The sequence below is a fragment of the Lutra lutra genome, chromosome 17 (assembly GCF_902655055.1).
Source record: "Lutra lutra chromosome 17, mLutLut1.2, whole genome shotgun sequence".
NCBI lineage: Eukaryota > Metazoa > Chordata > Mammalia > Carnivora > Mustelidae > Lutra > Lutra lutra.
In genome coordinates this window covers 50,089,265-50,109,735 of record NC_062294.1, presented here as the reverse complement: position 1 = coordinate 50,109,735, position 20,471 = coordinate 50,089,265, and the positions used below count along the sequence as shown (strand labels likewise).

The 20,471-nt window shown below is 61.2% G+C and overlaps 2 protein-coding genes and 1 long non-coding RNA gene across 5 annotated transcripts; 2 read left to right on the top strand and 1 right to left on the bottom strand.

The window, feature by feature from the left end:
- The first annotated feature begins 981 nt into the window (after nt 1-981).
- DMWD (DM1 locus, WD repeat containing) lies at nt 982-8,236 on the top strand. Of its 2 annotated transcripts, XM_047710279.1 has the most exons (5): nt 982-1,506; nt 2,782-2,964; nt 5,134-6,426; nt 7,277-7,351; nt 7,687-8,236. In XM_047710279.1, the coding sequence occupies exons 1-5, from the start codon at nt 1,066-1,068 to the stop codon at nt 7,732-7,734; spliced, it is 2,040 nt and encodes a 679-aa protein (XP_047566235.1). In that variant the 5' UTR covers nt 982-1,065; the 3' UTR covers nt 7,735-8,236. The 2 variants fall into 2 exon arrangements, with proteins under 2 accessions (XP_047566235.1, XP_047566236.1); XM_047710280.1 differs by lacking the exon at nt 7,277-7,351.
- Nucleotides 8,237-9,132: 896 nt separating this feature from the next.
- On the top strand, nt 9,133-19,918 carry DMPK (DM1 protein kinase). Its single transcript, XM_047710281.1, is given in 17 exon segments — nt 9,133-9,740; nt 12,024-12,115; nt 12,394-12,477; nt 12,568-12,663; nt 13,219-13,367; nt 13,696-13,789; nt 14,087-14,293; nt 14,377-14,625; nt 15,343-15,428; nt 16,906-17,017; nt 17,743-17,906; nt 17,997-18,094; nt 18,257-18,303; nt 18,596-18,613; nt 18,615-18,650; nt 18,653-18,685; nt 19,022-19,918. Coding segments are annotated over 17 exon segments (1,878 nt in total). The 5' UTR covers nt 9,133-9,580; the 3' UTR covers nt 19,175-19,918.
- LOC125088797 (uncharacterized) lies at nt 17,305-18,931 on the bottom strand. Of its 2 annotated transcripts, none has more exons than XR_007123789.1 (2): nt 18,742-18,931; nt 17,305-18,162 (listed from the first exon to the last, which is right to left on the bottom strand). It is a non-coding gene; the product is annotated as an uncharacterized LOC125088797 (long non-coding RNA). The 2 variants fall into 2 exon arrangements; XR_007123788.1 differs by having other exon boundaries at nt 17,305-18,051.
- Nucleotides 19,919-20,471: the final 553 nt, after the last annotated feature.

The window sequence follows — 20,471 nt, the reverse complement described above, 5'->3', positions numbered from 1 at the left end:
GAAGCAGGGATGAAGGGAGACGATGCAGATCTAGGGAGACCCTAAGTTCTGCAGCCTGGATGACTGGGGGGATTGGGAGCGTGAGCTCTAAGATGAGAACACAGGAGAGGAGCAGGATTTGGAGGAAGATGTCAGTTTCATGGTAAGACTTGTCGAGTGTGAGATGCCTCTGAGACATTCCGGTGAGAAATCTGAGAGACCACTGAGAATGGGTCTAAGAAGTTCTGTGATGGGGGCAGGGTGGCTTCAGCAGAAGTGAGGGGCAGTGGCAATCAACAGGGGCTCCTGGGATCAGCAATAGCTTTTAGATTACTAGTGGATCATTGGGACACTGCGGGCATTGTGGGGATCAATGAAATTCTGGAATCATAAGAGGGTGTTGGAGGACCAAGTGAGACTGTTGAAGACAGTGAAGTCATGGAGATACATACTGTGGGTTGGTGGGAAATGTGGAAATGTTTAGGGTTAACGTTAATCGGTAGTGGGTCGGATGAAGTCCTTGGAATTCTATGGAGACGATGGAGATCTGCGGGATCTGGGGGGATCATCAAGGATGGGGGAGGAGTGTCTGGAGATGCCATAGCCCGTCACGGATTTTAAGACGTCAGTGGGAAACACTGGAGGTCAGGAAAGTGTATGTTGGGAGTCTAAGGAGGCGCTGGAATCACTGGGGTCATCTGTGACGTGATGGTTATGAACCAGGCCTTCTCTTGAGGGTCCCTCCGTTGCTAGGCAAACCGTTCCCAGGGCACCGTTGCTAGGGATTTGGGCTTTTTCCACGACCCCGCCCATCTCCCTCTGGGCCGCGCCCTCAGCCAACCACACGCCGGTCGCTGGCACAGAGGCCACGCCCATCTGTCGGCCCGCCCCCAGCCCCAGAACCGTTACCAGAGCGACCGCTGGAGCTCATCCCGCCTCCCGACCCTGTTGCCAATCGAAGAGGCGTCGCCTGGGTGACCACCCCACCCCTTCCGGCGCGGGCCCGAGGCTTCCGGCAGGGGGCCCGGCGGCAAGCGGCGGTCGGGCAGCGGCGGGGCCGGGGCCTGGGGGGGGGGGGCGCCCAAGATGGCGGCGGGCGGCGCGGAGGGCGGCTCGGGCCCCGGCACCGCCATGGGGGACTGTGCGGAAATCAAGTCACAGTTCCGCACCCGCGAGGGCTTCTACAAGCTGCTCCCCGGCGATGGCGCCGCTCGCAGGTCGGGTCCGGCTTCCGCCCAGACCCCGGCGCCGCCCCAGCCGCCGCAGCCCCCGCCCGGCCCTGCTTCCTCCTCCGGCTCCGGCGCCGCGGGCTCCGCTCCGTCCCCACCGCCTGCAGGCCCGGGACCAGGGCCCGCGCTGCCCGCCGTGCGCCTCAGCCTCGTGCGCCTCGGGGAGCCCGACGGCGCCGGGACCGGGGAGCCGCCCGCCACGCCCGCGGGGCTGGGTGCCGGAGGAGACCGCGTCTGCTTCAACTTGGGCCGCGAGCTGTATTTCTATCCGGGCTGCTGCCGCCGCGGGAGCCAACGGGTGAGCGGCCTGCATCGTTGTGGCCTCGGTGCTGGCAGAGAGGATAGGGCCCCCCTGAGGTGATCCAGAAGTGATAGAAGGGTTCCCGAATGGATTTGGGGTTCTGAGATGGGCATCCTCGATGTGACGGACATCCCAGGGGGAAGGGTGCCCAGAAGTAATGCAGAATTCTAAAGGGGGGGTCTGGGAGGGCCTCCAGGGTGCTGGCCCTCCTAGAGGTGATGGAGAATCTTGAGGTCATGCTGGATCCCCAGGTTATGCTTGGGGGTTCTGGAGTGGTATTTTGGGGAGATTCTGAGATGCCATGGGACCCTCCGTGGTTCTGGGTGGTAGGGAATCTGCGCGTGGTGGAGAATCCCTAGGCGATGCAGGCTTGCAAGTGATGGAGAACCCCCCGGGGTGTTGCAAGTCTGGAGGTGGTGTGGGGGCTCAGGGGGATCTTGAGACTTTGAGAGCCCAGAGGTGAGGATGATTGTGGAATTGATGGGGCACTTAGAGGTGATAGAGATCCCGCAGGCATATGAAGTCTTAAGGAACACTGGGGTTCTGGGGATCATGAGGGACCTGGAGGGAATGAGAATCTCTGAGCTGATGGGGAGCTGGAGGTGATAAGAGCCCAAAGGGGACATCCTCAGGTGTAATGGGTATTTCTAGAGCGATGTAGGTCCCAGAGGGGATGAGACCCTTGAAGGTTATGGTGGTGCCCAAAAGTGATGGGGAGACCCTGAGAGCCCAGAGGTGGTGAAGGACCAAAAATGTGGGGGACCACGAGGTTTAATGTATCCATGAACTATGGTGGGGGTCCTGAAATTTAGGGACTCCAAAGTAAAGAGAATTCTGGGATGTTGGGTGTTAGAGTCCTGGGGATTTGCGTAACCCTGCGTTTGGGGGAGCTTGGAATATTGAGGTGCCAAGATCCAGGGCGAGTTCCTGAGTCTGTGAGCCAGGACTGGAAAGAAATTAGAGCTCAGGGACTGTGGGGACCCCAAGCCTTGATACTGCAGACAAGGGTGTCCCTAAAGTTAGGAAGTCCGACTCTGGGGGGAGGCACTGTGGCCTCATGTGGGGTGGAGGGGGGGCACCTTCCTGTCTGTTTTTTCTTTACTGGGTCTGTGATTGGGTCCTCCTTCCTGTGGTTGCCCACTCCCCCATCCATCTACCCACTTCCCTTTGGGATTTAACCCTCCTTCCTTTTAGTGGTTTCCCCCAACCTCAACACCCTCTTCCTTCCTCTCAGTGGTAGGAGCTATTAACTCCTTTTCTCACACTGCTCAGTCCATTGACCTCAACAAGCCGATTGACAAGCGGATCTACAAGGGCACCCAGCCCACCTGCCATGACTTCAACCAGTTCACTGCTGCCACAGAGACCATCTCCCTGCTGGTGGGGTTCTCCGCCGGCCAGGTGCAGTACCTGGATCTCATCAAGAAGGACACCAGCAAGCTATTCAATGAAGAGGTGATTATGGGCCTAGAACAGCTCCCCCCTCCCACTCACCACCTGCACACCATTGCCGTGAGACTGCAGCTGCCTGGGGAGCAGTGGAGGCCTGAGAGGGGCAGGAGACAGGAGAGAGGGGGACAGACTAATGGATATATGGCTGGGGTCTCAGACAGTAGCTAGTGGGGTATCAGCTCATAAAGACAGCTGTGCCTCCCATGTTCGGGGCCTCTGTTGTTAGCCCTGTGCCGAACACTTTGCTCCTTGCGTTTTCCTCCATGGGTTAGGGATTGTGGTGCCCATGTTGCAAGGGAGACAACTGAGGCTAGTCCCTGGTTGGGACTTGTTTGAAGCCAGAGCCCTTGATCTTCACATTCTGGGCCTGTGAGCATCAGATTGAGATCATTGGTGCGCCTTTGAGTCACTGTATGGTTTTGGGGAGGTGACTGTCCCTCCTGAGCCTCACTTTTACTTCTCTGCAAAATGGGATTGTCATCCCTGCCTCATGGGACCATTATTACGAAATCGGATGTGGAAATGGCTTAGTCCTGGCTAGACCTGTGCCAGAGGACATGGCAAGGAACAACCTTACCCATGGGCGGAGGCCGCTCTTATCCTTTGGCTTTTTCTCTCTGTTCGGAGGAAGTGTTCCACATACACAGAATGCGTGAATGGCAGAGGGGAGCGAGGGTAACAACAGTGAATGGATTAAAAATTCACCAGCTCATCCATTCACAAAATACGGATTGAGCATTTGGTCTGTGCCAGGCGTTCTAAGCACCAGGGATCTCACATCTTAGCAGAACAGACAGAGGTCCGTCCCTTTGTGGAGCCTTCATCATCTAGCTCGGGGAGCAGACAGTTATCAAATAAGTATGCTGCATGTCAGAAGGTGGTGAGTGCCACAGAGAAGAATCCAGCAGGGAAGGGGGATGCAGAGTGTGTGGTGGGGTTTAAAATTAAGTAGGCTGGTCGGGGAAGGCGTCACTGAGGGGGGGTGACATTGAAATAAAGACCTGAAGGAGGCAAGCAAGTTATCAGGGGAGGACATTCTTTTTTTTTTTTTTTTTTTAAAGATTTTATTTATTTATTTGACAGACAGAGATCACAGGTAGGCAGAGAAGCAGGCAGTGAGAGAGGGTGAATCAGGCTCCCCGCTGAGCAGAGAGCCCGATGGCGGGGCTTGATCCCAGGACCCTGGGATCATGACCTGAGCCAAAGGCAGAGGCTTCAACCCACTGAGCCACCCAGGCGCCCCAGGGGAGGACATTCTGAGTAAAGGGAACAGCTAGGACAAAAGCCCAGAAGCAGGAGAGCAGAAGGACTGTGTGGCCAGAGCAGTTACTGAGGGGGAGTGTGGGAGATGGGTCCCAAGAAATAACTGGGAGGCATCAGCCCCTGGAGGGGCTGGAAGCTCATGGTAAAGACTTCAGCTTTCAGAGCATTTCTCGACCAGGGTTCCTCTCAGCCAGAGAACACAGAGATGATGTGATTCTTTTCCAGCTTCTCTCCAAGAATGAGAAGCAACTGAGATGCCCGGGGAAGAAGTTAATTCAATGTGTACAGTGAGTGCCAGGGGGATTCAGGGCTCAGTTCTCTCTGGAACCCTGCTTGAGAAGGGCTGCCATGCTGTGGGGTTCGTTGGGAGAGGAGGGCAGGTTCTAGGTATCAGCAAAGAATTGGTTCTGAGTTGCGAGGGGGAAAGGAGCAGAGGCGCATGTGCAGCTGGCAGGACAGGGCTGTCCCTCGTGTGTCGAGGAAATCGTTTCCAGGCACCTGCTGTGTGCACAGGTCTATGCTCTGGGGTTAGAGCAGTGAACCACGTAGACGAGTTTCGCTTCCCTGGGGGAGCGGATGTTCTGTGAATCATTCTCTTGTGAAGCCTGAGGCAGTAAAGACAGAGGAGACGGTTAGACAGGTGAGGAGAGTTCTCTGAAAGGCAGGACTGTCCCCTTGCCAGAGACTGGACACCAAGGCTCCATGGAGCTCCCCGGGGCTGCCTCACAGGCCGCCCTTCTTCCTTTGCATCCCTGTGGCCCGCTGTCCGGCCCTTACCCTCGAGGGCGGGTGGGGGGGGCTGCCCGAGGAGGTCAGGGCCGCGTCTGAGGGCCGTTTCGGGGAACTGGCTCGGGGAGGAGGTTGGCCAGGAACGGGCCGCCTCCCCCAGCCCCCGTTCTGTCCCGGCAGCGGCTGATCGACAAGACAAAGGTGACCTACCTGAAGTGGCTGCCCGAGTCCGAGAGCCTGTTCCTGGCCTCGCACGCCAGCGGCCACCTGTACCTGTACAACGTCAGCCACCCGTGCGCCTCGGCCCCGCCCCAGTACAGCCTGCTGAAGCAGGGCGAGGGCTTCGCCGTCTATGCCGCCAAGAGCAAGGCGCCCCGCAACCCGCTGGCCAAGTGGGCTGTGGGTGAGGGGCCCCTCAACGAGTTCGCCTTCTCGCCCGATGGCCGGCACCTGGCCTGTGTCAGCCAGGACGGCTGCCTGCGCGTCTTCCACTTCGACTCCATGCTCCTGCGCGGGCTCATGAAGAGCTACTTTGGGGGCCTGCTGTGTGTGTGCTGGAGCCCCGACGGCCGCTACGTCGTGACAGGTGGCGAAGATGACCTGGTCACCGTGTGGTCCTTCACCGAGGGCCGTGTGGTGGCCCGGGGCCACGGCCACAAGTCCTGGGTCAACGCCGTGGCCTTTGACCCCTACACCACGAGGGCCGAGGAGGCGGCCGCAGCCAGTGGTGATGGGGAGCGGAGCGGAGAGGAGGAGGAGGAAGAGGAGCAGCCTGATGCGGGGGGCACAGGCTCCGGCGGGGGAGCCCCCCTCTCCCCACTGCCCAAAGCCAGCCCCATCACCTACCGCTTCGGCTCAGCCGGCCAGGACACGCAGTTCTGCCTGTGGGACCTCACCGAAGACGTGCTTTACCCCCACCCGCCCCTGGCCCGCACCCGCACCCTCCCTGGCACGCCTGGCACCACGCCCCCCGCTGCCAGCAGCTCCCGGGGCGGCGAGCCTGGCCCCGGCCCCGGCCCCCTGCCCCGCTCCCTGTCTCGCTCCAACAGCCTCCCGCACCCGGCAGGCAGTGGCAAGGCCGGAGGCCCGGGTGCCGCAGCTGAGCCGGGCACACCGTTCAGCATCGGCCGCTTTGCCACGCTCACACTGCAGGAGCGGCGGGACCGGGGGTCAGAGAAAGAGCACAAGCGCTACCACAGCCTGGGCAACATCAGCCGGGGGGGCGGCGGCGGCGGGGGCGGGGGGGGCGGCGGGGATAAGCCCAGCGGCCCTGCTCCCCGCAGCCGGTTGGACCCAGCCAAGGTGCTGGGCACCGCACTGTGCCCGCGCATCCACGAGGTGCCCCTGCTCGAGCCCCTGGTGTGCAAGAAGATCGCCCAGGAGCGGCTCACGGTCCTCCTCTTCCTGGAGGACTGCATCATCACCGCCTGCCAGGAGGGCCTCATCTGTACCTGGGCCCGGCCGGGCAAGGCGGTGAGTGGCCCCACGCCAGCCTCCCCACGGCCCAGGGAGAGGCGGGCGTCAGCAGGAGGGTTTGTCCCAGTCATAGCCTTTAGTCCTGTGGGAAAGGGGAAGCCAGGGAAATCTTAGCGTCCCAGAGCAAGACTTCTCAGATCTTAAGAGTACCGGGCTTCTAGAACTCTCTAGAACTCTCTGTGGCAGCAGAGAGAGAGGGTTGGGTGGAAGAGACAGCTGGGAGTGCTGAGGACCGTGGCCAGCTAGCTGAAGGGCGGCCAGTGGGCCCAGCATACTCAGACCTTATCACTTGTCACTCGAAGCCAAATCTGGGCTTCTAAGGGGCATAAGGATTTGTGAGTTGTGAAACCCTTTGAATAATGCGGGTCAAATTCTGTGGGCAACACTGAGCCTGTGGGCCCGCCTTCTGGCCTGGATCTCAGACTCTGGATCTGAGCCCACCTCTAGAGTCCCAGCTTTTGGAATCCCAGCTTGGGTTCCGGGGCTGCTCCCTGTGCGACCTTGGGCAAGTTCCCACTCTTTGCTGACCCCTTGAAGGCGGGTGGGAGGTGGATGGGTCCAACTCCTGGGATAGCTGTGGGGTTCAGGAAGGGCCCGGTGGGGAAGATCCCAGTGCAGGGAGCGTGGGCCTAGCCCCTTCCATCTTTGGAGCTCTTGTCTTTAGAGGGCTCAACTCCATGGGGTTTGGGCTTATGTGCCCGGGATGCTAGGTCTAAGGCCCAGGGAGGGAGTGGTTTTAGAACTATAGGGTCTCGAATCCTTAGAACATCCTAACAGTCTCAGAGGCAGGGTCTTTGGGATTTGGGGAGTCTGACGAGTCCTGAAAGAGACCCCTCTATCTCCCTAGTTCACAGACGAGGAGGCGGAGGCCCAGACAGGGGAAGGAAGTTGGCCCAGGTCACCCAGCAAGTCAGTGGTAGAGGTAGGATTGCCCCTGAGTTCTCTCCCCCTCACCTCCCCAGTCAGAAAGGACCCCCGAGTTCCCCCCCATCCTCTCCACCCTTACCCCCCTCTCTGTGCTCAGGACCACCGGAGGACTTTAACTGTGGTCCAGGAGTGCCGCCTGCAGGGCTGGGGATGCTAGCGGGACTGGGACCTAGAGCAGCGGCCTCTGTCTGGGGGGCTCTGGGGTGGACTGAAGGGCAAGGCCAGGGTGGCAGCCGCCTTGGGGGACTCCAGGCAGGCTTCCTCCCCAAGGGACAGGTGGAAGCCCCAGGCAGCCTCTAACCCTCCTGTCTCCTCTGTCCTCTTCCCCAGGGCATCTCCTCCCAACCAGGCAACTCCCCGAGCGGCACAGTGGTGTGAAGCCACGGATGTCGGGGTTCCCAGCCCCCACGCTCCCTGCCTCCTAGCCGTATCCCTCCCGCTGACCTCACGGATCAACGTATTAACAAGACTGACCATGGCGGAGGGAATGCTCCCGTCCCTTGCCCTGTACAGATTTGGGGGGGCAGAGGGTCTCCCAGACCGGCCCAGACACTCGGGGGATGTAGTGGCCCATGCGGCCTCAGCCTTGTCCCCACCCACTGCCAAGTACAATGACCCCTTCCTCTGAAACATCAGTGTTCGCCTCATCCCTGTCCCCAGCATGTGACTGGTTGCTCCTGGGGGAGAGACTCCCTGCCCATAAGCTCTGCGGTGTGCCCCTTGTCCTGGGGGCAGGGCCTGGGTGGCCCACCCCTCCCCTGGCCTCCACCCTGCCCTTGCTGTTGTTCGTGCTTTTGAAGAGTGTTAAATTATGGAAGCCCCTCCGGGGCCCTCCCTGTCCCCCAGGACCTCTTATTTATACTAAAGTTCCCTGTTTTCACAGCGTCTCTGTTCCCTTCCGGGAGGTGTGGAGGGAGTGTGTGTGCCTTTTTGCTGCAGTCCTAGAATCCAGCTACTTCCACCAAAGGAAGAGTTTGGCCCTGCCTCTCCCTGACCCGGTCCCCTCCCTGCTCTGTTCTCACCACAGGAGGAGCTGAAGGCCTGAGGAGGAACTCAGGGCGCACAGCGGCCGGGCCGGCCCCCCTGCCTGCCAGCCCTCCAGCCCTGAGCCCCGGGCCCCCAAACTCTCGAGGAGAAAGGGCCGCCAGGGCCCCCTTCCCAGTTTGAAAGTGCTCGAACTATCCAGATCAGATTTGGAGGGGGGCTGCCCGGATGGGTCCCCAGGTAGCTCCTGAGGTGCTCAGAGTGTGCCCCAAGTCTTGGCCTCCTGGTGCCTCAGTGCTCCTGGCTCGCAGGGTGCCAGTTGGAGACCACGGTTTCCTCCAGGAGCGGGAGTGCTGTCCGCCCCTGCCGGGAACAACGAAAATCCCTCCTGGCTGGCTCTCCGGAGCTGCAGGGAGGGGTGTCTTCCCGCTCTGCCCTCCACCCCCCGAAATGTTTCTGTTTCTAATCCTGGCCTGGGCAGGAATGTGGCTGTGTGGCCAGGTCCAGGGAGCTATTCTGGGGGCTCCTTTGCCTCCCCCAGGCTTTGGCCAGTGGGTCACCCCCGGTCCTGGCTCCTGAGGGCCTCCCTTCCCAATTCTCTCACCACCCCTTCCCCACCTCCTGCCAAAAAAAAAAAAAAAAAACAAAAAAAACCAGTCAGTGTAAAGCAGAGGCCCTGAGGGCTAAATTTAAACTGTCCCAAAGTCTGAATCCCTGGCTGAGTCACCCTTGAAGCTGCACTGGCCTCCTGCACCCCCCCAGTCCTACCCCCTTTCCTTCCTCCCCCACCCCAATTCCAGGGCTTGAGAGGGGTGTTACCCGATCATTCTGAACCTCAGTTGGCCCCCTCGGGATGGGAGGGCTCATCTTTGGCCTCTGCCACACCTGTAGCTCCCTCTGGGCTCCGCCTTTTTGGGGGGCAGGCGTGGTGCGAGAGTTGGGATTCTCCATCCCCCCATCTCACACTGAGTAGTCCTGAGGGGCCCTGGTAGGAGGGAGTTGGGGGGCCTGGCTCTGGAGGGGTTAAGGCCGGGAGGCGGGAGAGGGCTGGACCGAGGGGTGGAGAGAAGGGGAGGAGGCCTCAGCAGAGAGAGAAGTGGCCAGAGAGGCCCAGGGGACAGCCAGGGACAGGCAGACATGCAGCCAGAGCCCCAAGGCCTGGACAGGGGCTGCCGGGCCCCGTGACGGGAGGACCCCGAGCCCCTGGCCCGGGGAGGGGCCATGGTGCTGCCTGTCCAACATGTCAGCCGAGGTGCGGCTGAGCCGGCTCCAGCAGCTGGTGCTGGACCCTGGCTTCCTGGGGCTGGAGCCCCTGCTCGACCTTCTCCTGGGCGTCCACCAGGAGCTGGGGGCCTCCGACCTGGCCCAGGACAAGTATGTGGCCGACTTCTTACAGTGGGGTGAGTGCCTGCCTGCATGCGTGCCCCAGATTGAGGGGTGGGGAGGGCAAGGCAGAGGCTGGAGATGAGGAGAGTTGGGGGCAAGGTAGATGTGGGAGAGCCTCCCACTCAGGAGCCCGAAACTTGGTCCTGGGTCCTAGGGTGCCATGCCCCTACCCCTGAGCCACCCTGGCAGTGCAGGCCGGGCTCAGCAGAGGGTAGCACAGGCATGGCTTAAGAGCTGGGAGCTGTGGTAGGCTGGACTGGACACAGCTTCCCATGGTCCTGCTGTACCCCCTCCTCAAGGTCTAGGCCTAGGGACATGCTGGGAGCCCCGTGTCCTGGGACCACCCTCACACATGCCAAAATGGGCCCCATGGCTCTCCATCCTGGTCTCCCAGAGCACAGGGACAGGCAGAAGGGACAACATGGGGCAGCTGCCAGGGGTGCGGCCAGTGGGCAGGTGTTCGGCGCCAGCCTCTCCAGCTGCCGCAACAGGTGCCCAGGCCCTGGGGGAGAACCAGCTCTGCAGACAGGCACCACCCAGCACCCCTCCACCCCCTGGATGCCAGGGGAACAATTTAGAGTTCTCCTGGGTGTGCCCATTTTCTAGGATCTGGCCACCCCCCTTCCCAGCCCTGGTCCATCTAGTCTGCATGGGGCAGACTTGACTCCCCTCCAGCTCCCCAGGTCCCTCTTCTCATGACTTCTGACCTTCCGGCTCTTGCACAAAGTCCCTTCTGGCCAGGTCTTCCCCTGGAGACCAGTCTGGAAGGCAGATGCTTCCACCTCAGCCTCTGGCCTTGTCTGCCTCTCTCTTGGTTTTCTCTCTCACTGACACCCTGCCACTCCGTCCCTGCAATGGCTTGTCCCTCAGTGGCTTGCGCTTGGTCGCTGGGTCATTGGTCACTAGTTTCTGTCACTCTGCCTCCCCCTCTCCTCCATTTCTCGTGTTCATCTCTTTCTGACCCAGGCCTCACTCCTGTCCCTCCCATTTCACAGATAGGAAGGTGGAGACCAAAGGCCAGGCCACTCAGCCCCTGGGAGAACTTTCTCCCCGCCTCCCCCGGGCCCTTAATAACTCTCTGGGCCCTGATTTTGCAGAGTGGGAAGTTCAGCTGGCTGGGTAAACTGAGCCTAGAGCTGGGGGGCAGGGGTCTGGCTCTCCTGTAAGGAGCACTCCTTTTGTGGCCTGAGCAGTATTCTGCGGCCCCTCCCCTGCCAGGCCGCTGGGGCGGGGGAGGGGACCTGGGTTCCTGCTGCCTTAAAAGGGCTCAACGTCTTGGCTCTCTCCTCCCTCCCCTGTCCTGGGCCCTGGCTGGTTCTTCCCTGCCGGCCCCGCTCTCCCCGAAACTCGTGGGGGTCCGTCTCTCGCTGCCTTAGCCCACTTTACCTCCCCTTACTCTCACTTGAACCCATCCCTCTCTCCGTGTTGCCTCCCAAGTCCCCAGCGTCCTCCACTTCCCAGGCCTCCCTCTCCCTGTGCCTCCCTGTGCATTCCCTCCGCTAGGCCCTTCCCCTCCCAACCTGCCCTCTTTAACATTCCTAGCTGTAGGGCTGGGCCAGACTCTTCACGCATCTGAGCCATGACCTCCCCACCCATAAATGAGGGGTGACTGAAAGAACCCTCTTCCCCGAGTTGAGGACAGAGCGGCGAGTACACTAGAGCCTGGAATTTGGATCCACGCTGGCTTTGTCTTCCTCTCCTGTTCCCTCTGGGGGCCCCATCCCCAAATCCAGTGTTTCCCAAAGTGTGGTCCAAAGCCACCAGCATCTAAACCTGGAGGTGCTGGACTAAACTGAGCGTTCCAGGACGGGATCTGAGATGGTCTGAGAAGCCTGGGGTGGGCCTGGCAGGCATTCCCACTGCCAGCCGGAGGACGGGTGAGGCCCGAAGCTCGGGGTGGGGGGGGGGGGGCCTAAGGACGGGGCCTCACCTCATCTTCTGTTCTCCAGAGCCTCCCTTTCCCAGAGCCCGCCCTCTCCACCTGCACCCACTAGAGCCCTCTGGCTCAGTGTCCTTCTTTAAAAGGGGTTCCTCAAGCATCCCACCTTTTTTTCTCTAGGAGGGGAGTTCAGGGGTCCCCAGAACTTCTCACAATGTTTTTGTGGGGAAGCCTTTGGGAGGCTGACAGTCCTAGGAGAGAGAGAAGAGGAGAGAACAAGGGACAGAGGAGACCGTGGGACAGAGACCGGGGGCTGGGGGTGGGGTGGGGGGAGACTGAGCGGCAGAGGGTGGGACTTCCTCCTGTCTCTAGTGTCAGTCCCAGTTACCCTCGGTTCTCACCTCCCCCTGCCCCCCAGTGGAGCCCATCGCGGCGAGGCTTAAGGAGGCCCGTCTGCAGAGGGATGACTTCGAGATTCTGAAGGTGATCGGACGCGGGGCGTTCAGCGAGGTGAGCCTTGAGCGGCGGCTGCAGCTAGCCGGAACAGGGGACGCGACTTTTCGTGCAGTGGGCGGGACCCAAGGGTTTGGGGCGGGACCTTAGAAATTGATGAATGACTGAGTTGAGAAAGCCTGCACCAGTCGGGCGGGAGCGGGGCTTGAGGGCGCTGGGCGTGGCGTTAATAGTGGGGCGGTGCCACGAGCGTGTTAGGGGTGGAGTCCAATCTGGGCCAGCCCCCGTGTTTCCCCTGCCATCTCCGCCCCCGGTCACCCCGTTTCGGCCTTCAGGTGGCGGTGGTGAAGATGAAGCAGACGGGCCAGGTGTATGCCATGAAGATCATGAATAAATGGGACATGCTGAAGAGGGGCGAGGTGAGGGCCGGGGCCGGAGGTGCAGGGTGCTAGGGTTACCCACCCCCGCTCCGGCCCCCGGCCGCTTCAGTACCTCTGGGGGCCCCGCAGGTGTCGTGCTTCCGCGAAGAGAGGGATGTGTTGGTGAACGGGGACCGGCGCTGGATCACAGAGCTGCACTTCGCTTTCCAGGATGAGAACTACTTGGTGAGCCCCAGACCCGGGAGGACTAGGGAGACAGACTCCGACCCCGAGGCTGTCAGTGAACGTCGCGGGGTCAGGGGGAAGTTCTAGGCTTGGGGAGCTGCCTTGAAATGGCAGCAGCGTCTCTGGGTGTGGTAGGAATTGGTCTTCCTTTCCCGGGATGGAAGATGTCCCTCACCGCTCTTTTCCCAGGCTGATTCCAGAGGACCCTGTAAAGATGCCACCATCGCGGGTGGGGTGGGATCTTTCACCTGGACTGCGATAGCTCTCTACAATCTATCAGGGGGCCCCTGGGCAGGGTATTTAGACTGTGTACTTTGGGCACTGGGAGCTCTCTGGGCTCTCTTTTCCCTTCTCTCTTTGGTTTTGGGGAGGAGTGTCTCTGGTTTGGCCTGGGAGATCTCTCAGGCTCTCCTTGGGCTGGGACTACGGGGCCTCTGCCCAGGGATGGGGCATTTGCGGACAAAGACATAGTCTTTGTCCCGGGCTATCAACAGTCAGCGACGAGGGGTGTGACTGACTACCCCCCGCCCCCCGCCATGTCGCGCCCCCTGCCAGTACCTGGTCATGGAGTACTACGTGGGCGGGGACCTGCTAACGCTGCTGAGCAAGTTTGGGGAGCGGATCCCCGCAGAAATGGCGCGCTTCTACCTGGCTGAGATTGTCATGGCCATAGACTCGGTACACCGGCTGGGCTACGTACACAGGTGGGCGCAGCGGGGGCTGAGGCCGGGGGCTGAGGCCGGGGCCCAGAGAAGAAAAGCAAAAGTTGCACCCAGGCAGGGAGCAGGGTACCTCTAAGGTTGGACCCCAGAGGGGGCGAGGCCGGGAGAGGGACCTCACTGGTGGGGGCCACTGGGGACAGGGCCAGAGGAGTGGGGTTCAGATTTCAGAATCCACTAAGGGGGAGCCGCAATTGGAGAGCATGGTGCCTAAGAGGGTGGGACCCGAGGCCGTGCTGCCAGGAGGGGTGGAGCCTGGTGTGATGAATGGAAGGAGGCTCACTTATTCCACTTGCCCCTTCCGTTTGCGCAGAGACATCAAACCGGACAACATCCTACTGGACCGCTGCGGTCACATCCGTTTGGCCGACTTCGGCTCCTGCCTCAAGTTGCGGGCAGACGGAACGGTGAGCGGTGCGGTGCGACGCTTTGGGCATCTCGGTCCACCAAAGAGGAGTGGGGTCAGATGGGGGGACCGAAAGTGCAGTGTGGCGGCGGGGCTGAGGCGCACAGGTAGAGTTAGGGTGAGGGCACGACCAGATTTGGAGAGGGAAAGAGGAGGAGGGCACCCACGCCTAAATTTGTGAGTGGCTTGAGGTTAGCACAGGAGAGGGGAGGACTACGCCTTCGGGGCGTGGTTGAGAGGGGCGGGGCCAGAGCCCGGAGGGGCGGGGCCGAGCCCAACTCTGCGCCTTTTGGCTCAGGTGCGGTCACTGGTTGCTGTGGGCACGCCGGACTACTTGTCCCCCGAGATCCTGCAGGCGGTGGGCGGCGGGCCCGGGATGGGCAGCTACGGACCCGAGTGTGACTGGTGGGCGCTGGGAGTGTTCGCCTATGAGATGTTCTACGGGCAGACGCCCTTCTACGCCGACTCCACGGCTGAGACCTACGGCAAGATCGTGCACTACAAGGTGAGCCCGGCCAGAGGAAGCCCTGGTCTCCCTCACACATCCTGCCCGGCTGACATCCCCCGTCCTCCCTCTCCCTCGGGCAGGAGCACCTGTCTCTACCACTGGCCGATGGAGGGGTCCCTGAGGAGGCTCGAGACCTCATCCAGCAGCTGCTGTGTCCCCCTGAGATGCGGCTGGGCCGGGACGGAGCAGGTGATTTCCAGAATCATCCTTTTTTCTTTGGCCTTGACTGGGACGGTCTCCGAGACAGCGTGCCCCCTTTTACGCCGGATTTTGAGGGTGCCACTGACACGTGCAACTTCGATGTGGTGGAAGACGGGCTCACTGCCATGGTGAGCGGGGGCGGGGTAGGTACCTGCGACCACTGCTGGGCAGAGGGTATCCCACCACCCCAACCCCTCATCCATAAAGTTGGGCTTAGAATAGTACCCATTTCCTGGGGTCTTGAAATCATTCCTCGTGCACGTGCTCTATGCCCCCCCCCCCCCCCCCAGTGCTGGGAACCCAGTGGTGACCTGGACTCACAATCCAGTGGGGGAACACAGACTGGTCCCCAGACGACTCCCCAGAGAGTTCGGAGATGAGACTGGGAGGACCGGGGTGGGGCTCTTGACCCAGCATGGAAAATCTTGGAGCGCTGCCTGGAGGAGGCGCTATTTGAGCTGAGGCCTGGAGGATTAAGAAGTGAGAGGCAGGAAAGCACAGTGGTGTGAAGGAATCTCTTTTAGGCCACCTCTGTCTCAACTGTGACACAGGCTGTCCTGAGCGCATGTTCAGCCTGGGTGCCCTTGTGCCAGGTGCTGCTGGGGACACACAGGGACCAAGCCAGCTCCAGCCCCTGGCCTCTTGCCCTCATCCACTTACAGCCCTGGAGAAGTATGTAATTATAGCGTGGGGAGTGCCCCAAGGGGAACCGCAGGATACAATGAAAGAAGATGAGGGAGGGGCCACTTGAGATAGTGGGAGCAGGTATTTAAGCACAGACTGGGAAGGGCCCAGGGACCAGCCCCGAGGAGCACAGGTCACCCACATCTGTTTCTCTTGTATAGGAGACGCTGTCGGACATGCGGGAAGCCATGCCACTGGGGGTCCACCTGCCCTTTGTGGGCTACTCCTACTCCTGCATGGCCCTCAGGTAGGCGTGGCCCCAGGGCAGCCTGTGAGTAGGCCGCAGGTGCCAGCCTCCAGAGGCCCAGGGAGGGGCACCCAGTCGTATTGCAGGATTAATCTTGGAACTTTCCTGCCTTGGGACCACAGACTATTAGGATTCCAGAGATGTAGGACCTTAAAATCTCAGGCCATAAGTACTGTGAAATTTTAGATTCAGTTTTAAAACCTCAGAGCCAGACTTGGCCTTCCAGAATCTTCCAACCTTCCACTTTCAGATTTCTAGTATAGTCATGGGACCTCTGAATCTTAGAAAATAAGTTTAGAATTTCTAAATTGATCTTAAAAGAATACAAACTTACTGAATCACTCTTATAACCACAAAGCCTTTTAAATACATTAATTATACAAACAGTACTTTGCTTGTCACAGGTAAATTAGAAAATGCGGACAAGGAAAAGGAAGCCCAACATCAGGGACGGTCCCTAGCTCATATATGCGCGCCCACATACTTGACAACTGTGAGAACATGACGTGGACTAACCTGTTTAGTTACTGGACAATGTATCGCAAATGCCATTTCCTTTTCTTTAAATTATTTTTTAAAATTTAAAAAGATTTTATTTATTAGAGACAGAGCGTGCACAAGCACAAGAAGCTGGGGGGGGCGGGCAGAGCGAGAGGGACAAGGAGACTTCCCACTGAGCAGGAAGCCCCATGTGGGGCTTGAACCCAGGACTCTGAGATCATGACCTGAGCGGAAGGCAGAGGCTTAACCGACTGAGCCACCCAGGCACCCCACAAATGCCAATTCTTACCATGAATGAACAACAGCCTGAGCCACAGAGCAGTGTGCTCCTCACTGGGCGTGTCGGGACCCAGCTGTCCATCTCTGTTGTAACCCAGGCTGGATGAACAGCTGCGGCGGGTCAGGCTCGCCCAGGCTCACCAGGCCCTTCCAACCAGTTTCCATGAGACGGAGTGTTGGGTTGGAGGGGACATCCACTTTTATGGCAATTTCACATTCCCAGGGAGGGCGTGACCCCGTCCCACCAGCTGGGGATGGCAGGGGCGCTGATGACCAGAATCACAGTCCTGGGATCCCACACCCAGTCTCAAGACCGTATCTTTGGAGGTGGCTAGAGTCGGGTGGGGCACTCCTCACTGTCCTGACATCCTAAGGAGAGGGGTCTGCAAAGGTCACATGGAGAGGGAGGACATAAGCAGGCCCCAGAGCATGGGTGTCTGGATCCCAGGATCTTCCAGAAGGTGCAGAGGCCGGCTCCCAGGGCCATGAGGCCATGCGAAGGGCAGGCGTTTACTAACAAGAAGGGGACCTGTCACACCAACCTGGCAGTTACTTCCCTTCTCTCTGCCCTTCCCCTCCTCACACTAGGGGGTCTTCAGGGTCTGGCTCTCCCATGACCACAGGAGAGGAAGTCCTGGCTCTAAACGCAAGGGACGGGGCCCAGCTCTCCCTCCCCTTGCCCTGCTCCTCTCCCCAGGGACGAGGAGGTCCCAGGCCCCACAGCCATGGAACTGGAGGCCGAGCCATTGCCTGAGCCACCTGTGCAAGCAGCCAGCCCGGAGCCCACCGTGCCCCCACCGGAGGAAACAGTGAGTCTTTGGAGGAGAAGGTCAGGCACAAAGGGGAGAGAAACGCAAGGGCTTCTGGGATCTTGTGTGCTGTGGAGTGCTAAGCTCTCTGGGAGCTCACTTGACAGAAAGGGACAGAAAACAAAGTAGAGACAAAATTACTTCAGTCAGAAATGATCCCTATGAAGAAATGAAAACAGGCCATTGTGTTTGGGAGGGGAGGACTCTGGAGAGGGGCAAGCCCAAGAGGAGGAGGAGGAGGAGAACAAGGAGGACCATCCCTGGGAAGAAAAGTACCTACTGGTCAATTCAAGGCAAAGGTTTATTCTGGAAAAGGAAAGGAGGGCGGTAAGGCTGATTTACTTATTCCAGGAGGAGGGGCGTGGAGAATGAGGGGAGAGGAGACTGAGGCCAACAGGAAACCAGCCAAACAGGGAGGCAGGCCTTCCCCTGAGGGCGCTGAGGGGCTGGAGAGGAGGAGAGGGACGTGGTCAAACTGGGTGTGGGTGGTAGGAACAGCCCTTTGGTTCCAGCGTGGAAGAGTCCAGACCAAAGGCAGGAGACCAGGACAGGGGCTGGGGTTAGTTAGGGAAGGAGATCTGGGTCACTGCACGAGCTGGGAGGATTCCCAGAGATCTAGAGGACAAGGAGAGGGGCGTCCCCAGCCTTGAACCTGGGCGCAGGTCTTGGGCCCAGCAGGAGCCCCGAGCAGCCCTAAGCGCAGTTCCGCACAGTCCCGCCCGCAGGCTGAAGCGGCGATTCCGGAAGCCATTCCAGCCTCGGCGGAGGCCCAGGAGGCCCGGATGACGCTGCGGGAGCTCCAGGAGGCCCTGGAGGAGGAGGTGCTTACTCGGCAGAGCCTGAGCCGGGAGCTGGAGGCCATCCGCACAGCTAACCAGAACTTTGCCAGGTCGGGGTCGGGGCGCCCGGGTCCGTCCCTGCCGTCTGCAGCCAGTCTCGCTCGAGCCCGGGAGGGCTCACGGTCTTCTGCTCCCCGCAGTCAGCTCCGTGAGGCCGAGGCCCGGAACCGAGACCTGGAGGCGCACGTCCGGCAGCTGCAGGAGCAGATGGAGCTGCTGCAGGCCCGGGGAGATGCAGGCGAGTCCCTCATGCGTCCCCTTTCCCGAGGGCGACGGGGGGAGGTGGGCCGCGGCGTGTGTGGACACCTGGGGGCGGGCGAGGGGCCCAGGCTGGGGCACGCCGCGCCACCGCCCTCCTCCGTCCCTCCACGCGCCCTATGCCTCTCTCTTCTCCTTCCAGCTGTCACGGGGGTCCCCAGTCCCCGGGCCACGGATCTACCTTCCCATGTAAGACCCCTCTTTTTCCCCTGTATCAAGCCTTTTAGCCCCTCTGCAGACCCCGCCCCGTCTCCCCGCCCACATTCAGGGATCACCCTAACTCTTGGGGGTTCCAGACAGCAAACACCCTCCATTCAGCCCCACGTCTACCAGATACCCCTCGGTCCAGGCCTCTAACCACATTCCGTCTAGGCTCTCCCTCGATTCCTTCCCCGACTCCCTCCGCTGTCTCTCGCCCCCTGCTGAGGGCGGCCGGGCCGGGCTGGGCTCCGATCGGGTCACCTGTCCCTTCTCTCTCCAGCTAGATGGCCCCCCGGCCGTGGCTCTGGGCCAATGCCCGCTGGTGGGGCCAGGCCCCATGCACCGCCGCCACCTGCTGCTCCCTGCCAGGGTACGTCCGGCTGCTCACGCCCGCCCGCCGCCGCGCCCCCTCCTCGCTCCACGTACCCCCAGGCCGCCTCTGCTTAGCTGCGCCTGTGTCGCGCGGGGCCCGCAGCGGGGAGGGAGGATGCCCGGGCAGCCAATCAGCAAGGCCGCTAGGAAGCCTCCAGTGGCGAGTTCGGACAAGACTCGAGGCTTGCCAGCGGACCAACCGCCGCTGCCCGCGGGGGCGGGGCAGAGTGCCAGAGAGGATGGCGGACCCACCTATGGGAGTAGGCGTGGCGAGTCCCAGGAACCAATTGGTGTGCCGTGTCGCGGGGACCTGATCCCGCCCTCTTGTCCGCAGGTCCCTAAGCCTGACCTATCGGAGGCGCGTTCCCTGCTCCTGTTCGCCGTTGCTCTGGCTGCTGCCGCCGCCTTGGGCTGCACTGGGTTGGTGGCCTACGCCGAACATCTCGTCCCGGTCTGGCGCCACCCAGGAGCCGCCTTCGCCCCCTGAACCCTAGAACCCCAAGCCGGAGGGTTGGGTGACCTGGGCCATCGCCCAGAAGCCGCTCCCACCGCCTCCGCGTTCACAACGCTCCAAGCGTGGGTCTCCACCCCAGCTCCAGCCCTGTGATCCGGGCCCGCCCCCTGGCGGCCGGGGAGGGAGGAGCCGGGCCCGCGGTCGGAGCACGGCGATCCGGGAAGGCTTGTAACCGGGGGGAATCGCAGACCACTTCCTTCCTGCGGCCTGGCTGAGGCCCCGACATGGATGGGCAAACTGCCATCTAGAGAAGGCAGCAGGGCCAGGGCTCGGCCATCAGTTTATCACCCTCCCCGCCTCCCCACTGCCCCTACCCCGCCCCCATCGGTTCGCAGACCACACATCCTTCTGCATGAGGCCCCGCTATCCCGGGAACGTCCTCTTCCCGCGGCGAACGTCTAGTGCGAGCTCCGCCCGCCCGCTCTCTCGGGAACCTTGTGCTTTTGCCAGCCCCGCTCTTTCGGGGACTCCCGCGCCCTCCTCACGTGAGCTGCTCTCGGAGCCACTGCAGGCTCCGCCCGCCTCGGCAGTTTGGGTATTTATTGACCTGTCCTCCGACCCGCTGACAGGCTCCAGGACCCCAGCGCCCTAATCCACGTTTTGGATGCACTGAGACCCCGACATTCCTCAGTATTTATTGTCTCTCCCCACCTAGGACCCCACCCCCGATCCTCGCGAATAAAAGGCCCTCCCGTCTGCCCAAAGCTGGGAACTCCAGGGTGTCCGCTCTCTCTGCGTTGTAGGAAGGCGGCTGCTCAGGGGGCCAATCGGAAGGCGAGTGGGGGCGGCCAATGGCCTGGCGGGAAGCTAGCGGGCCGCAGAGCTGACGAATCAGGGCTGGGGTGGGGGTGGGGACGCCGGGAGGCGTGACCTCGGCACCGGGCCAATAGGAGATGGCTAGCGAGCCACCAGGAGGCACCGCCCCCTGTCCAGCTGTGGCCCAGCTGTGCCACCCGCTCGCCGGGAAGAAGGGGGCTGGGCCCGCAGCGCGCGCGGCCATCCTCCTACCACTGCGCCTGCGCTGGCCACGCGCCTCCGTTCCAGAGACTTGCTCAAGAAAAGTTGCTGCAAACTTTCTAGCCCATTTCCCCCGCCCCTTCTCCCGGCCAGACCCGCCCCCCTGCGGAGCCGGGAATTCCGAGGGGCGGAGCGCAGGCGGAGATGGGGAGTGGGGGGGCCTTCAGAGGACTCTGGAGACGGAGGCGTGCAGAAGCTTAGTCTCCGGGCGGAGGTGGCTTCGCGCCCTCAGCCCTCCCGGACGGCCCGTTAC

Excerpts from the sequence above, each read along its gene's own strand:
- DMWD (XM_047710279.1), top strand. The coding sequence starts at position 1,066 with ATGGCGGCGGGCGGCGCGGAGGGCGGCTCGGGCCCCGGCACCGCCATG. Across the intron at positions 1,507-2,781 it reads GCCGCCGCGGGAGCCAACGG|TCCATTGACCTCAACAAGCC; the intron begins GTGAGCGGCCTG and ends CACACTGCTCAG. Across the intron at positions 2,965-5,133 it reads GCAAGCTATTCAATGAAGAG|CGGCTGATCGACAAGACAAA; the intron begins GTGATTATGGGC and ends CTGTCCCGGCAG.